At 48.1% G+C, this 16,505-nt stretch overlaps 2 protein-coding genes across 9 annotated transcripts; one reads left to right on the top strand and one right to left on the bottom strand.

Moving 5' to 3' along the window:
- Positions 1 to 827: 827 nt before the first annotated feature.
- On the bottom strand, positions 828 to 16,243 carry HNRNPH1 (heterogeneous nuclear ribonucleoprotein H1). Of its 8 annotated transcripts, none has more exons than XM_021552256.3 (15): positions 16,138 to 16,243; positions 15,459 to 15,570; positions 9,844 to 9,903; positions 9,031 to 9,168; positions 8,019 to 8,174; positions 7,676 to 7,819; positions 6,046 to 6,184; positions 4,867 to 5,045; positions 4,561 to 4,632; positions 4,349 to 4,488; positions 4,046 to 4,181; positions 3,792 to 3,875; positions 3,609 to 3,659; positions 2,511 to 2,603; positions 828 to 1,935 (listed from the first exon to the last, which is right to left on the bottom strand). In XM_021552256.3, exons 2-15 carry the CDS (start codon positions 15,505 to 15,507, stop codon positions 1,811 to 1,813), a joined length of 1,566 nt encoding a protein of 521 aa, XP_021407931.1. In that variant the 5' UTR covers positions 15,508 to 15,570; positions 16,138 to 16,243; the 3' UTR covers positions 828 to 1,810. The 8 variants fall into 8 exon arrangements, with proteins under 8 accessions (XP_021407931.1, XP_021407932.1, XP_021407934.1 ...); XM_021552257.3 differs by having other exon boundaries at positions 4,349 to 4,482; XM_021552259.2 differs by having other exon boundaries at positions 4,349 to 4,461.
- On the top strand, positions 10,672 to 14,693 carry LOC110482771 (deoxycytidine kinase 2). Its single transcript, XM_021552264.3, has 7 exons — positions 10,672 to 10,779; positions 11,408 to 11,523; positions 11,887 to 12,080; positions 12,291 to 12,438; positions 12,681 to 12,796; positions 13,840 to 13,939; positions 14,599 to 14,693. Exons 1-7 carry the CDS (start codon positions 10,680 to 10,682, stop codon positions 14,635 to 14,637), a joined length of 813 nt encoding a protein of 270 aa, XP_021407939.1. The 5' UTR covers positions 10,672 to 10,679; the 3' UTR covers positions 14,638 to 14,693.
- Positions 16,244 to 16,505: the final 262 nt, after the last annotated feature.

Raw genomic sequence — 16,505 nt, 5'->3', positions numbered from 1 at the left:
GCAAGCAAAGTGCTTATTTTTAACACCTGTCACTCACAGATCCTAGAAGTTTTTCCAGCCATGCATATCCAGGGTTTAAGCTAAAGGTAGCAGCATATGTCTGGGATACTTGACCAACACTGTGGTACTCCCTGGAAGGTGCCAGATGAAGCCACTGCTCTGCAGCTGGAACTGCTTTCGCCCTTTTCCAGAAAAAAAAAGGGCAGTGGCTCCAGCTGTGTCCACACCCCTGGGACAGAAGGGAGCAGCTGCTGCCCCCAGCCCCAGGGGACTCTGGTTCGTTCTGCCAGGCCTGGGCTTGGCTGCACCAGGGATCCCAAAGCAGTCTGTGTTCCTGTGCCAGTGCACGGAGCTGTCACATCACCAGCAGCATGGTGAAGGCAGCCCTGTCCCCAAGCAGCACCCAACAGTTCCCGTGTGTGCCCCAGGTTCCAGAGCAGCTCCATGTGGAACACTGCAAACCCAGGCGTGATCCCCACTCTGCCCCAGCTCTGACAAGAGGCACAGCAGGACCACTGAGCTGGGCTCAGTCAGCATTCCCCTCAGCAAGCAGGTTGTTTTCATGGCAGACAGCCATGGCTGAAATAGCCAGTGCTCAGAATTCCACCCTTACAGTTCCTCTGCTACAGAACACGAGGACACTTTCATCACTGTAGAAAAGGACCTCAGGTTCTTAAACCTTCAGGACAAATGGTTCATTACCAAGGGCAAACAAAATACTATGACCACTGACTGCACGGAAACAGATCCCGTATTATTCCAGGGGCAGTTGCAGTGCTGAAGAAGCTGTAACTATATTGCTTACAAAACCACATCTTAAAGCAGGCTGTTTAACAAGTTACATTTATTGAAACATGGTTGCAGTAAGCTGCCCAGTCCACCGATGCCTACAGGAAAGTACAGAATCACCTCTCATCCGCCCAGCAGTTTTAGGGCCCAGGGCCCTGCTCAGGGTACAGCCATGCAGTGCTTTGAACCAACGCCCCCTGGGCACAGCCAGCAGCGGGGCTGGCTGCCTCTGCCCCCCCAGGTGTAACTCTATGGGTCAGTGCTCCCTCAGGAGTCACTGTGTGGCAGCTGCAGGACAAGAGCACGAGTCAGAGGACATGGGTGCAAGTCTGGTTACAAGAGAAGCTGGAGGTCAAGAAGGAGTGAGTTCCAGTTTTTAAAAGGAAGATTTATTTAACAAGTTTCACTTAGCGCAATACACCTAAAAAGGAAATCACAATACAATGAAAGATTAAATCAAGGCCTCAGAATTTTATACGAACACCAAGACCAAAATCCTAAAGTAGCCGTATTGCGTCTCAACATGTTTCCCCCATTAACTTAAAAAAAAAAGCTTTAACATGCCTTACAGGATATTAAAAGAAATAAACTAGAACTAACATGCCAAATGTTCACTTCGATTTTCAGACACAGCTCCTATATTGGTTCTTTACAAAAAAGCATGTCTCTTTCAACATGTATTCAAAACAGTGTTGGATGTAATATGGTATAAGAGCAACATTTAACATAATTCAAACAGCTTTAACCTAAATACGCTTACTGCTTAAATACACTCCTACAACGAAACTAACTTGAGAAACGCTCCAAATTGTTTAACAGTTATAGTCTTTACTTGGTTATTACATCCTAGATGAATGTTCATTTCTGTATGTTCAAAAATACTGAACCTGAAAGGTTTTAAAACAATCCTGAATTCACTTACAGTAAAGCATAAATCACAAGCTTGTATTGCAAAACTGTTAAACTTAGTTTTTTGTTTTTTTGTTTTTTAAAAAAGATGTGACCAAAAGTCAGCGATTGGTTACATTCCCCAGCCACCACTCATGTTGGACATGTTGGACATGCCGCCCATGCCGTTCACTCCCATGGATGCGCGGTTCCCACTGCTGTAGTAGCTGCTGTTCATGGCGCCCTGGCTCCCGGGGTCTGAGGGGGAAACCGACAGCAGGTTCACAGCTGCCTCAGGCCGACTCGAAGCATCCTTGCCCCAACGCCTGTCCTTGCTGGGCCACCTCGTAAATACCGTCTACCGTGCCCAACGCTGCAAAGTGTCAGTTTACAGCTCCGTACCCAAAGCCAGTTACGGGATGTTCAATGACAGCACGAGCTCTGTATCACCCCCCTTCCCAAGCCAGAGCTTTACCACTGCTCTGGGGGAACAGGGAGGACCCAGCCTCCCATGACCCCCTCCCCCATTTGTACTGCATTTAAACAAAGCTTTCTCCAGCTTTTGGATTAAGAAAAGTGATCAGAGCAATGCAAGTCTGAGACTGGCATCTCCTGCGCCCCCTTCAGAATAGTTTTCCACATTTCCCCCCCCCCTCAGTTCCCCATTGCAGCTTTGAATTAATCCCTCCCATTCCCCAAAGTTCACAGTAGCCACACTTTTAACTTTCAGAGCCTGTGCTGTGCAGGTTATAACACAACCCTTTAACACCAGTAAGGACATGTTAAGTCAGCTGCACCTGGCCCAATGGAAACCAGCAAAGAAATGCTCTTACCATAGCCACTCATGCTGCTTTGACCTCCATATCCTCCTCCATAACCCCCACTCAGCTGCTGGTTGCCTGGAGCACCGTAACTGGATTGGCTCCCTTTTAAGTCAAGGGTAAAAAAATTAAGAACTTGCCGGTCAAGATCTGCTCATCATCAACAAACCCACCCCTCACCCAACCAACAGCCCCTGCACTCTGGCACTACCTTGCTCACACCAAGGGAAGTTTAACATGCTCAAGGAATGTGATGGGGTTTCTAAAGACATCCCTGCAACCAAGCAGCAACAAGAACTTTAGAAGTTACTTTTACAATTTCTGTGGACTATACTAAATAGGCTCAACCTGCACTGTATGTAGCACACCCCAAAAAACTTAAAACTTGGTTTTAAGGGATCTCACACCAAGTGCTGCCCTTCCAGAAGCACAGAAGCTCATTAACTGAAGTCACTCATGTGTACATGGTCCTGACAGACTTATTTCTGCTCCAGACTGACTGTGCATCACTCACAGCAGTGCTGTGGCTCAGAGACAGATACCTCTGTTTAAACCAACAACTGCTCTTCACCTCATCATTTGCCTACACTCCTTTCTGCAGTGTATCAACATTAGAATTACAAACATTTTGTAACCAACTACTATCCACACCCCCCCACCCTCCAGAGAAAGGAGCCCCCCAGAAACCAACCCCACCTTCAGCTCCGAAACCAGCCCAGCTGGGTGTCAGGAGGGTATCTGTCTTAGAGGCATAACTGCAACAGGCATTTAAGACTTGTGCTGCGAACACACATTTTAGATTTTTAAACGATTTTGGGGTTTGCAAGAGCAATTCAGACAATTTTTCCTAATTCCAAGTATCTCTCTCTCACCACCAAGACTCAGCTTGAATGGCAGGTCACATGCCACAGATACATCCTCCATCACCGAACTATGTTCTGGTATCCCCCAACAGGGAAGGGGAAGGAGAATAAAAGGACAGGCATCTCCCAGATTTTGCACTACCACACTCCCAAAGAAGCCACTCATCCCACCAGGCACACCACACTCAGCACCACAAGTTTATTCAGCCTATTAAACCTCAAATGTAATCCCAAAAGGTTTATATACCTGGCAATGTGCTAGTGTTCCAATCTTGGACTACCCCTTCCGACTCCTTGACTGTGTGATTAAGACAGAATGTTGAATTTCAGTTTTGATACCAGGCACACAATAAAGCAGGAGCTGTACAAAACGAGCCAGCTTCCTTCAATAGCAAACATTTTTTCAAAGTACAGCGAGACCATTACATACCCATTGCTCCCATCATCTGACTGCCATAGGCACCTCCAGTTCCTCCTGCTGTAGAATTCAGGAAGAGTTCTACATATCTGTGTTCTGGAAGAAGAAAGTTTTCCCATGAGAGCATTTCACACCAAACCCATGCAGCTTGTCTCACTGCAAGTGAAGCTGCAGTGAAATCTTTGGCATTCCAGTTGCAGCAGATGCACTACACTGCAGTGCCGGCAGCTCCCTAAAGCCACCTCTTCCCGAGCAGTCGGACTTACGCATATTTGCTTTGTCTTTGGACATAGCAGCCACTGCGTCCTCGTGAGTAGCAAATTCAACGTCTGCCTCCCCAGTTACTCTGCCATCTGGTCCAATTTCAATGTGTACTCTTACAGGGTTCAGAGGTGAGAAGAACTACACATGGAACAGTCACACAGATTAAAACGCACCAATGCAACAGCTTGGGTTTACAACAAGCCACTTTCTCCAGAGGAACACTCCAGCTGCAGGGCAGCTGGTATGTCCCCACAAGGACCCCGGGACCCAAAGCCATGCACTGGGGAGCAGCATGTGGCACTCACGTTGTAGATGTCATTCTCAGTGGCTCTGTAGGGCAGACCTCGCATGTGGACACAGTGGCCGGTCGTGCTCTGGAAGGTGGACGATCCGTCGCCGTACCTGTGGTCCGACATCCCTGCGGAGAAAAGAGTCCATTCTAGGTCTTTCAGATGTATTTTAGTTTCTTTTGGGACATGTCGTAAGTTCAGTTACTGTTCCTATTAGAGATCCTTACCTCTTCCAAATCTATCAGAACCAAACCCATAGCCATCATTATACCCATTGTAGTCATCATAACCTCCATAACCTAGAAACAGATTGGACATGTTCATTTCAACTACACAAAGATCCAAATAAACTTTCATTTCGACTACAGAAAGATCCAAATACACAGTACACACTGCAAACAACGACTACTACAACATTTCATTTCTTCTTTAAGAATTAAGGCCAAGGACACATACACAGCTGGGGAGACACTACCAGGTCCAAGAGTTGCTGCTTTTCAAACGAGCAGCTCCCTGGGCCCCCGTGCACTTACCTCCTCCGTAGGCTCCACGCCTCATTCTCTCCAAGCTACTTCCTCTACCCAGACTGTTGTATCCGCGCGTCAGGCCGGGCCTGTCGTACGGACCAGGTCTCTGCATGGCCAACAGCTTGCGGGGAGGGTCGTAGTGAGTGCGCACCTCTGCTCGGCTACTCTTGAAGATCTCAATGTACCTACAAGTGTTTGCACAGGGAGAAGTCAGTCTCTGATTCTTTCCACAAACACCTCACAAATTCACATTACAACAAGCCATTTAGTCATAGCCTTGACACTGGCAGTAATTTTAAGCCAGGTTTCCTTACATTATGTAGGCAATGACTTTCTATTATTAGTACTACATTACATTTAAATCAAGTGTATTTTCAAGAAATTAAAATTACTGAAGGGTTTATGTGCTCCTCATACTTTGCAGTATCCCAGCCTTAAGGGTGGGGGAGCAATAGTGATTCCCCACCCACCTCCCCCCAATTTAAAATGTTAGTCAAACAATGTAGGAGGGACCAGTGTCCACTCAACTCAGCACTGTTGCTCAAGGCAACAGAAACAGAGGGTTAAAAACCCGATCTCCACCGAGAGTTTAACCCATCAGGATGCCACAAAAAGCTCTGCATGTACTACTGAACCCAGCCTATGCTGCAGTGATTCAGCGTAGGCAAAAGGTGCATGCTTCAATGAAAAATAGTCACAAGTAAAATTGAATAAAAACCCTTTGTGACAATTTCTTGAAAGCTATGCTTATTACATTGAAGATTAATACAAGTTAAGTAAATTTGTTACATTTCAACTTATAAAACAAGTTTAGAAAGTATCACATTTTCTTATGGTAGTAAGAATACTGTGCATGTCTTTAGAGCTAAAGGCAGAATTGGTGCTATTTGAGAAGTTAAAGCCATAGTCTCTCAACTTTGTCATTTTCAAGCTATAGTTTTGAATGCCTGTCAATACTCATTTTCCAATGCACATTTTAGTTTAGCCCAATTTTATCTAGTATTTTAGGGTAGATCTAAACAGTCTGTGCCACACACACTGTAGCAAGCAATATCTTTAATCATCACCAAGTCAGAGACCACAATACTATTTTGATTTGGGTGTTTACACTTTCAGAAGAGAGAATATGGATTTAATTGTTTACCATAAGAAAAGTGACAGAGCCAACCAACCATCCATCCCCACCTGTGCCCTATTCTTTCCTTGTGTTTCTTTAGAGCCTTTTCAGCTATTTCCTGTGAAGCAAACTGCACGAAGGCCTCCCCCGTACTCCTCCCCTGGAAGTCCACCGGCAATGTTATCCCATTTGGCACGATTTCCAACCCTTCAACCCAAGGACAAATAACCCCAGTAGGGGGGCAATATTAACATCACAAGCCCAGTCATGAGTTTTTTCTTATAGCTTTAAAAACACCAGAATTTAAACACTTAAGTGAATGGTATGTAGATTCTAGAACACCAGAATAAAAAAGGCACATCAACAAAGAGCTCCATGATTACATACCATTCAATTCAGGTTCTTAACCCACCCTGCAGAGCTCAGAAATGCTCAGAGGGCCAGGGACAGCCCCTCAGAGAAGGCATCTAATGCAGGGTGTGTTAAGAACTTCACACATTATTACAGACCGTGTCAATTCTGTGAAAGTATTTAAGATGAACTTTTTAAGAGAACTTAAAATTCAAACACAGTAAGTTAAACAGCTTTATATAGAACAAGTAATTTTACTAGAAGTCACTCACATAAAATAATTAGTCTTATGCAAACATCAAGTTTCAGCATTTTTTTATCTTTAGGAGTGCTTAATTAAGAAAAAAATCATGAAGTAATTTTTAAGTATCAGTTCCTGAAGAGAAAAGACACATTTTATATATCAAGCACATTAACAACTTATAAAGCTTGAAATACTTCATGTAAGAAAAAAAAAAAGCTTAAAATGCACATGCTTAGAAACTGCTCTTGTTCATATTACCAATTCAGAAACAAAAAAAAACAAGTTCTGAGATTGTAAAACTGGAAATGTTTCTACTGTATTTTAAAGCAAAACAGCAAGCTTAATCAATATCTTGTAATAGCAAAACATTTAGAAATCTAGTACTTTGAAAATAATAACAAGTGAAATACTAAACAATCAACAGATTCCTTTCTTAGACATTTTAATAGTCTTAATTCCAGTTTGTAAACATAAAACAGCTGCAAAAAAAGTAAAAATTAGTCAAAACAAAACATTATCTCTTCATCCATAAAAACTCTGAGCTAGGCAACATCAAGGGTCTGGTGGGTTTTTTATCCCCAAAGGAAGAGAAAGGGTCAAATCTGTAAATCTGTATTTGGGTGGAGTTCAGCAGGTTTTCTCTACATTTCATTCAATACTAGCTCTATATTGGGAAGAGGTCATGGGCCTTTACTGAGAACCTGCTCCTCACACAGAGCCCAGTGGCGAGAGGGTTCTACATCCTTCACTGACCAGGGCCAATCATCCAAGGCTGGGGGTGGAAGTAGCCTCCCACATGAACTGTTCAGCTTTATTTGGAAAACAAGATATTTTCTATAATCCTTTCTTGGAACATGTCCCACCAAGTATAAATTCAAGCACCTTTTTGGCATTCCCTAAATTATTTAATTATCAAGTACTTTAGGAAGCGATCCAAAGGACTCCTCATGCCCAGAAAACTAGTGAAGAATTGGTTTATTTACTTTTAATACCCATGATAATACTGTTGGATGTACTACTGGGCAATCCATGCCTGTTTGGTTTGTTGGGGTATTTTTAGCATAAACCAATAGTGCTACAGCTACTACTTTTATCCCACATACCTGAAAAAAACTGTACAATTTCTTCTTTACTACAGCCAAATGGGAGTCCTCTAAGACGTACAAAACCATCATTAGCTGTATCAGGGCTGTTGGGACCAGTATGCTTCAGAACCCAATCCATTTCAACGTTGTTTGACTTGAAAACTGTAAAAGGCACTTAGAATTAATGCATTCTGGAGAAAGGAAGAGTTTTTAAAGTCATCTGCCTTGAAACTAGTCAACTTATGATATGCAAGTCCATTTGTCCTTTCACATGCATTTTAAAGAGACAAAAAATGCAATTAACCAAAACCCATCAAGCACAAACACATTGTAGTCAGTTACTAGACCGACTGAGTCAAACCTTCAACATATCTGTGTCCCATTGTTTCTCTGTCTTTTTTCAGGGCCAATTTCACATCCTCCTCTGACTCCAATTCAGCAAATGCTTCTCCACTTGGTCTGCCCTCCCTGGTGTAGATGAAACGGATACCCAAAGCGCCATTCAGAATTTTGCAATCTGAAATTAAACAGAAAGGCCAGAATTACATTAATTATTATAGGAACAGTGTTACTTTGAAAGTTTCAGCCTAAAACCAAAAATATACTGAATATCAATAACACTATGACAACGAAACCAGCAGCATTCATGTTGTAACTTTAAAATGGCCAATTAAACTAAGACACTAAATAAAGTTACCATTCTAGTCAAACCTACAGATAAAGGGTAATTTCAAATTAGCTATCTACGAAGCTTTTCTGCCTCAAATTGAACATACACAGCTTTTGATCTTAACTTTCTTATTAGCATGAAATAGAAATAGTAACAATCAGTGTAAGTGTAATAACCTAAATCAGAACCAAGTCCAATACATCATGTTCCTGAAGCAGTTTTAAAAGATCCAGTCACTACAGAAAGCATGCATTTATCACCACTACTTATTACTGCAGAATGCTAATAATCTGGGCAAGAATACACACACTGAACACTTGTATTGTCCCAACAGACTAAGCCTATTGGGACAATACAAGAACTAAACTGATTTAGCTTTAAAATTCATGCTTCAGGTTGAACTTTCTTTAAAATGTAACCTTTTTCTCTCCTGGTTTCTCCAGCAGTAAAGCCATTTATGGCTATCCCAGCAACTCAGACTAAGCCCCTTTGTGTTGAGCTCCTGCTAGCATGAACATGGCTTTGCATCCCAGGTTCTGGCTGAAGCACTTGTTGCACTACAAACTGCACTGGCTACTGAATGCCTCCTGCAACTGCTCACTACAGCACTCCCACTGCCAGAGTGTCCCTAGGAGGGACCCAGAATTGGCAGCAGATCCCAACCCCTCTCCCACACCTCTTACTCCCCCCCAACCCCACTTACCAGAGAAGAACCTCTGCACCTCTTCGGTGGAGCAAGACCAAGGCAGCCCCCGGACTTTCACCACATATCCTTCGCTGCTCTCTGTGTTAAGCATCACATTGGGGGTGAGGCTCTGCTCTGTCTCCGCCTCTGTGGTTGCTGGAAAGATCAGAACGGGCCCTTTGAGATGCTGCTCAGCACGGCCGCCACCCGCACCCCCTCAGAGCGCCCGGCGGCCCCCTGGCCTGTGGCCCGGCCCTCCCTGATCCTCCTGTGCCTCGGGCGCTGCCGCCTCACACACACGGCGCCGCTCCCGCCCCCGGCCCGTGCCCTGCCCCTTCCCCGCACGCACACATGGTGGGGCTCCGTGCTGGTTCTAGGGCTCCGAGCCTGATCCACTCTCCGGAGAGCGCCTAGTCCCGGGCAGGCGGCAGCGAGCGGGCGAGCCTGTAGCGAGAGCGCGCTAGGAAATGGCGGCGGGTGCTTCCGCTGGGCCGGGCCTTCCTCCGCACAAAGAGCGCGGTCCCAGACGCCGCCCTGGCGGCCCCCGGCGATGGCGCAAGGCCCGCAGGCGGTTGGCAGGGAGGGCCGCGAGCAGCGCGAGCCCCCGCCGAGCACGGGACCGGCCGCGGCGCGCGTGCGCCGGTGGGGCCCGGCCCCACCCCCGAGACCCCGCGCGCCGCCTGTGCGCACGCGCCGCCCGCCCGCCGCGCCGAACAAAGCCGCGGCCCCGCGCGCCGCTCTGCGCGCGCCCCCGCCCCGGCGCGGCTCCCGCGTGGCGCGGACCGCGGAGCGCTCCGGCTGCACACGCCGCGTGTGCGAACTAGCACTTACCAGCTTCAAAGGCTGACGCTACCCCGCGTGAAACAATCTGCTCGCTTCGGTCACTGAAGCCTGGTGTGTTTGGAGGAGATGGGGAAAGAAGAGACAATGGGTCACAATTATCATAAAAGAATTGAAAAGTTAATTCCCTCCCATTTCCTCCAAACACACCAGACCTAGCTAGATTTCACCCTGTATTACCGAGGAGGAAGGAGGAAATTGAAATAACTCTAAGAATCCTCCATCCCCCTTCCCCTTGGGTCACCAGGCTCATGTTTCATCTTGTCTACACAGTTGATAGAGAACCCATGCCTAAAGTTAAGCAGGCTCCTAGAGCCCCGACATAGGGATTTGGAACCCAGAAGCTGCTCTGAGTAGGCTCCGGATGAACGCCGTTCATCCACAAGCGTTTCTTCTCCAGTCAGTACCATAACAGACTATGAGCCTACATCGCCTCATCTCTCATTACATGTTCCAAGCTACTAACAACCACCCCACCCCCACACCTGGAGGCTTTTGACTTTTATTTAAGTGCGTGCTCAAGTTTACGTAAGTAAATCAAACAACATGGCGAATTCGTTTACAGAAATGCAAATTAGATCAGTAACTGGAACCGTGCTACAGTCACTTCCTGCACAAAGCTCTCTTTTCCATTTCACTTGCCGAACGCCCATTTTGTAAGAGCCCGGCGGCAGGAGCTGGGCAGGAGCGGCGGGGGAGGGGGCAGCGCCTCCGCCTCTTCCCAGGGAGGGCTGGCGGGAAGCGGCCATCCCGCCCACCCGCTTGGCGGGACGCTTTAAGTGCGCGGGAGCAGCCGGGAACCCCTCGAGTTCCCGCTCGGCACCGCCATGTCTACCCCCGCCAAGCGGCACTGCCAGAGCCCCGCCGGCTCCCTCGAATCCAGCTTCCAGAAGCGCCTCAGGAAGATTTCCATCGAGGGGAACATCGGTGAGCTCGGCGGTGCGAGAGGCGGCTCAGGGTAGTAGGGGGGAAGTTGGGGGTGTCAGGCCGGGAGCGCCCCAAGGGGCTGGCATGCCTGGGGAGAGTGAGAGAGAGGGGCGGCTGCAGCGATTGTCCCCCCGGCTCTGCGAGCAGCGGGGCGGCTCTGCAGGGAGAACCGCACCGGGACGTGAACCCGGAGCAAGGCTGGGACGGATGGGGAGCTCCGCGAGCCGGGTGCCCGCCAGTTACACCGAGGGGCAGGGCGGGCTCGGGAGCACAAACCCCGGTGCCCCTCCATAGCCCCACTCCCTCCGCGGCCCGTCCGGGGCTGCAGCGCTCGCTCGCTCCCGCCCGCGCCAAGTCCCAGCGCCTGCGCGGCCGCTCCCTCGCTCTCCCCGCTAAGCTCCGCCCGCCACGGCAGCTCTAAAATGTCGGCTGCTCCTCGGCCGCCTTATCGCCCGCCGGGCCGGGCGCGGCCCCTCTGGCGACAAAGATCAGCGCACTTTGCTCCACGGCGCACCCGGCCGCCCCCGCGCTGCAACAGTCGCTCACCTACCCTCAAACTGCCCCTGTCCGCAACAGCACCAGAGCAATCAACCCCCACCCCTTTGTGAACTGCTCTCATCTTCCGCAGCTGCGGGAAAGTCAACGTTCGTCAGGCTGCTGGAGAAACACAGCGATGAGTGGGAGATCATCCCCGAGCCCATCGCTAAGTGGTGCAACATCCAGACAGCCGAGGATGAGTATGAGGTAGGTGTGCTGGATTTGGACCTGGAGAAACTGCAGGGACTTCCACAGCCAGGGAGCTATGCCAAAATCCAGCTATACTTAGTCTGCATCAGCCAGATGCAGACTATCCCCACTATCATACCACAGTTGGTCAGGCATTCAAATTGTAAAGGCAAGATACTACTGATGTATATTCCAAATCACATCCCCTGCTCCACAGGAATCGTACTAAAATCTGGAACTCAAATAAACTGCTCAAATAAGCCGCCATGAAAACCACCATCACCTGAGGAAAAAAAGAGTCTCTTAGGTCCTATGCCTAAGCCTTTTCTTAGTAATAAGAAAGCCATGAATTCTTATTTAAATTTTTTTCTTGTCTTCTAGGAACTTTCAACATCTCAGAAGAGTGGAGGAAACTTACTTCAAATGCTGTATGATAAACCCACAAGATGGGCTTACACATTTCAAACTTATGCTTGCTTGAGCCGAGTAAAAGCACAATTAAAACCTGTCTCAGCCAAGCTATATGAAGCAGAACATCCAGTGCAATTTTTCGAAAGATCTGTGTACAGTGACAGGTAATTACTCTCACAACGGCAAGAACTCATATTAACGATTTCCAGGTCTTTGAAGACATGGAGCTGAGGAAACACTTGCTATTTAAACTAATACCTACAATAGGGCAGGCTTGATTAAGGCATTTTTTTCAATACCATCATTCTGATTACAAGTGTTTTGGTAGTTCACTTTCGTCGTTCCTGGCATGAGACTGATGTCTTTCATTGCAGATATGTGTTTGCTTCTAACCTGTTCGAGTCTGGAAATATTAATGAAACAGAGTGGTCTATTTATCAGGACTGGCACACATGGCTTTTGAATCAGTTTCAATCAGATATAGAACTGGATGGCATGATATATCTCAGAACCACACCTCAGGTATGCTCACTAAAAATGGACGTTTCTCAGATCCAATTTCATTTTCCAGAGGCTTAAGAGATACGAAAAAGTTATTCTAGACTTAACTCGTTTATGTTCAGCCAAGCATTTAATATTAATGCTCACTAATGTCTAGCATTAGTCCTTCCAAGTTAAGGACCACTTGATCCATTTAGCTGATTTAACCCACAACACATGATTTAATGACCAGGTTTATACTTTTTTTTTTTTTTTTTCCCCAGAAATGCATGGAAAGGCTACAAATGAGGGGAAGAAGAGAGGAGCAAGGAATTGAGCTTGAGTATTTGGAAAACCTCCACTATAAACATGAAACCTGGCTTCATGAAAGGACTATGAGGTAGGAACCCATTTTCATTTCTGTTGCAATGTAAGGGGGAAAAAAAGCCTCAATTACATTTAAACTACCAGAACTATATTTCAACCAAGTTTAAATATTAATCCTAACATAGATTTAAACACTAATCAAGGTTTTTGGCATACCTCTTACACAAGAAACCTAATTAGCAACTGAGTGTTGTCTGCACACCTTCCCTTCAGTTCTTTTATGACTCTTACTGGCTTTCCTATCTAAACAATCTCTGAACATGAAAACAGACTCTAGATTTTTCCCTAGAGGAGTCCAAAATATTCTACTGAAGGGGAAGCATTACAATTCTAGGAAAAGTAAATTATCAATTTGATCTACTTGCTTAAGTTTTACATAGGATGACCCAAATACTTACAAGACAGTGCATAGTGTGGAACTTTAGGAATGTTTGTGTTGTGTACACATTCCAAACTCAGTAAGCAAGCACTTCCTGTATTTGTAATAAGAACTGAAGTGTGGAAGCACAAGTTAAAACGTTGTTCAGCACACGTACTGCGTTTTAGAAATGCCTTCCACACTCAGAAAGACTAACTACTGCTCCCATCTGTTCCTAAACTGAAGCCAAAATGGTCTTGCTTATGATCCAAGATGTTATAAACACCAGTTTTATAACCTGTTAAAGGGCTCATCCTTATGAAAGGAAGCTTTAAAAATTGCATCTTGGTAAGTGGATTAAGTGGGGGAGACACAGGGCAAAGGAGATTTCGAAAAAAAATACTCTATCTTACAATTACACAATCAGTTCCTGGTAACTGATTCCATGACAAGAACAAGATAAAGGAAATTAAAGGTAAGAACTATCTTTGCCCCCCACTTGTACATTACAGCTAAATACTAAGAGTCCAGATTTGTGAAATGTATGAAGAGCAATTAAGGAAGAACTTGGCATGGGCTTTATGTTTAAGTTATGAGCATCAGCTTTAACATTTCGGGTCCATGTAGTAATCAAAAGCAGGGGTCTTGAAAGCACAGAATTTTGTGTAGATTTTACTAAAATTATGTTCTTCCAACAGAGTTGATTTTGAGAACATCAAGGAGATTCCTATTCTAGTTTTGGATGTTAATGAAGAGTTTAAGAACGATAAAATTAAACAAGAGTACCTGATTGATAAAGTAAGTATAAGGCATTGGGGGATTTTTATCTGCTCTTCTTCTGCAGTTATCATGCATGCAGTGACATTTCCAAATAGAGTGGGGAGGGAGAGTTAACAACCATTTGAGACAAGGTGGAACTAAAGAGGTCACTTCAGTCAAAATGATGTTTACCAATTCCAAAGAAAGGCAAGACTTGGGAAGTAAATGCCAAAAGAAATTCTGGTGTTGTTTGGCCAGTCATGGGGAAAAAACCTCCATCTAATACTTAGAAGCATGAGGAAGTGCTCTCCTAGCAAACCCTATAAACCATTTTCATTTTGCTCTGGGTCATCAATTTGAGATTACTGGAGAATGACTCCTTTAAGACAACACTAATTCCCTCAATTAAACAGCTCTAAATAAACAGGGAAGGTTTATTTAGAACCGGGAAGGGGAGCAATGATCAACTGTGGAGGTATTTGGCATTACATCTTTATGGAAACCAGCAATTAATAGCTTCGTTTTGAGCAGACACTCGGACATACCTTGCCCCTCTGAAAGGCCACATGCATTTCAGTTCGTGAATTCAATACGGGGCAAAAAAAAAATCACTAGACAATTTCTTCCCAAATAAAAGGAAAAGCCTGGTACTTTAGTTTTAATGTACCAAATAATAAATATGCTTTTTTTTTTGATAGGTCAAGTCATTCCTGACTTCTTTAGAAGATGGAAATTAATTTGAATAACAAGTCTCTGAAATTCACTCAACAATGTATACGTTTAAAAATTTACTTAAACCAAATGCATTACCTGTACAGCCTATTTTAAAGCAAGCTTGAAATGTTAATAACATGATTTGGGATTTATTTTTATCCTTGTCTGAGCAGGGTGGGTTTTGATAGACCTTTTGTATAGCTAAAAAGAATAAATATGGGGGTGCTTTGATATGTTTTTTTTTCCTGTATATTCTGTGCTGCTCAATAAAGATTTAAAAGTCATATTGCCTCTCGAGTGGTTGTCCCCACGGGGGAGCTCAGCGAGAGGCCGACACCCAGTAAACAGATAGCAGGCGCTGAGCAGGGCTGTTTTGCAATAACTGGCACGGGTTCACCATTTTAAGACGAGACTGTTATGGCGTCCAGAAACCTTTACTTTCAACTTCTGCTTTACTGAGTGGCCGTTTCCACCGGATTTACGCTACTTAAGGCTGGACGTTAGACCTGTAATAAACTGTAATTTACGCTTATCTCGTTTGCCGATCTCACCCTCCCCCCCCCCCCCGCCCCAGCACGGGGAGGGACCCGCGGGCGCGGCAGCGGCGGCGGAGGCGGGACAGCGACCCCGCGGAGCCCCGCGGCCCCGCCCGGCGCACGCGGCCGGGGGGGTGAGCGGCGCACGCGGCCGGGCCCGTCCCCGCCGCCTCCCCTCCCCCTCCCATCGTGAGGCCTCCGCGGCACCGGGCCCGGGCGGGCGGCGCCATGAGGGTGCGATCGCCCATTCTCCCCTCCCCCCGTTCCCTCCCGCCACCCCCTCCCCGCCCGCCGCCGCCGGGCCTTACCCAAGCCGGGGATCTCGCCCTCGGTCTCCTCGGTGTGACAAGGATCCATCTTGGCCGCGCCTTCCCCGCAGGGGCCTCAAGAAGAACAAAGCTGGGTGGGGGCGCTCGGGCGCTGCGCGAACAGAAACAAAAGCTCAGCGGCGGCCGAAGGGGCGCTCGGAGAAGGTGGATCGGGGCTCCGCGGGGGGTTTCTCAGCACTCCCGCGAGGATGGGCCGCGATACAGCCGCCGGTATTCCCGGTAGCGCCCGCTCGCTCCGTCTGCGCAGCGCCCGTTCCGCGCCTATAAATGGCCGCCGGCCGCGCAGCGCCGCGCGCTGACGTCGCGCGCCGCCCGCCCCCGCCAGCCAATGGCCGCGTGACAAATTGAACGCAGCCAGTCACGTCCGGCCCCCCGCGCGCGCTGTGCGGGGGGGGAGGAATAATGGAGGGGGGGGGAGCGCGCGACCGCCCCGGGGGTCCCGCGAGCCCCTGCGCCCCCCGCACCCGCCAGGGAACCCGGGCTCGAGTCCCCAGGGACCCGGGTTCGAGTCCCGGCCGCCGTTCTCGGCTCCGGTTCGAGTGCCGCCCCCGCCCGTTCTGCTCCCCGGCTCCCGAACATGGCGGCGGCCTTGTCCCTCCCTCCCACGCCCGCCCCGCCGCCCGCCACTCGTCTCCGTTCCCCCGGCACCCCCGCTCACGGCGAGCTGCAGCCACGGGGCTCCGGCGGCGATCGGCGGCTCCGCGCACTGCAGCACCGCCCGCCGCCGGTGTCAGCAGGGCTCGGCTCCGCCTCCCGCCGCGGCGGGGGCCGGGCACGGCGGGGCCTGGCCGCGGAGGCCTCGAGGGCTGCCCCGCGCCTCCGAGGGCCGCCGCGGGGCAGCCCGGGCGTGGGGAGCGCAGCCCGGGCGTGGGGAGCGCAGCCCGGGCGTGGGGAGCGCAGCCCCGGCCGAGCGGCCCCGCTCGGCACTGCTGGGGCCGGTTCCCTTTGGCGCAGGGTTCCTGCACTGCTGGGGCGCAGGGTTCCTGCACTGCTGGGGCCGGTTCCCTTTGGCGCAGGGTTCCTGCA

This window comes from Lonchura striata, chromosome 15 (genome assembly GCF_046129695.1).
Source record: "Lonchura striata isolate bLonStr1 chromosome 15, bLonStr1.mat, whole genome shotgun sequence".
Classification (NCBI taxonomy): domain Eukaryota; kingdom Metazoa; phylum Chordata; class Aves; order Passeriformes; family Estrildidae; genus Lonchura; species Lonchura striata.
Note: the sequence above shows the minus strand (reverse complement) of the source record. Positions and strands in the feature narration are given on the sequence as shown.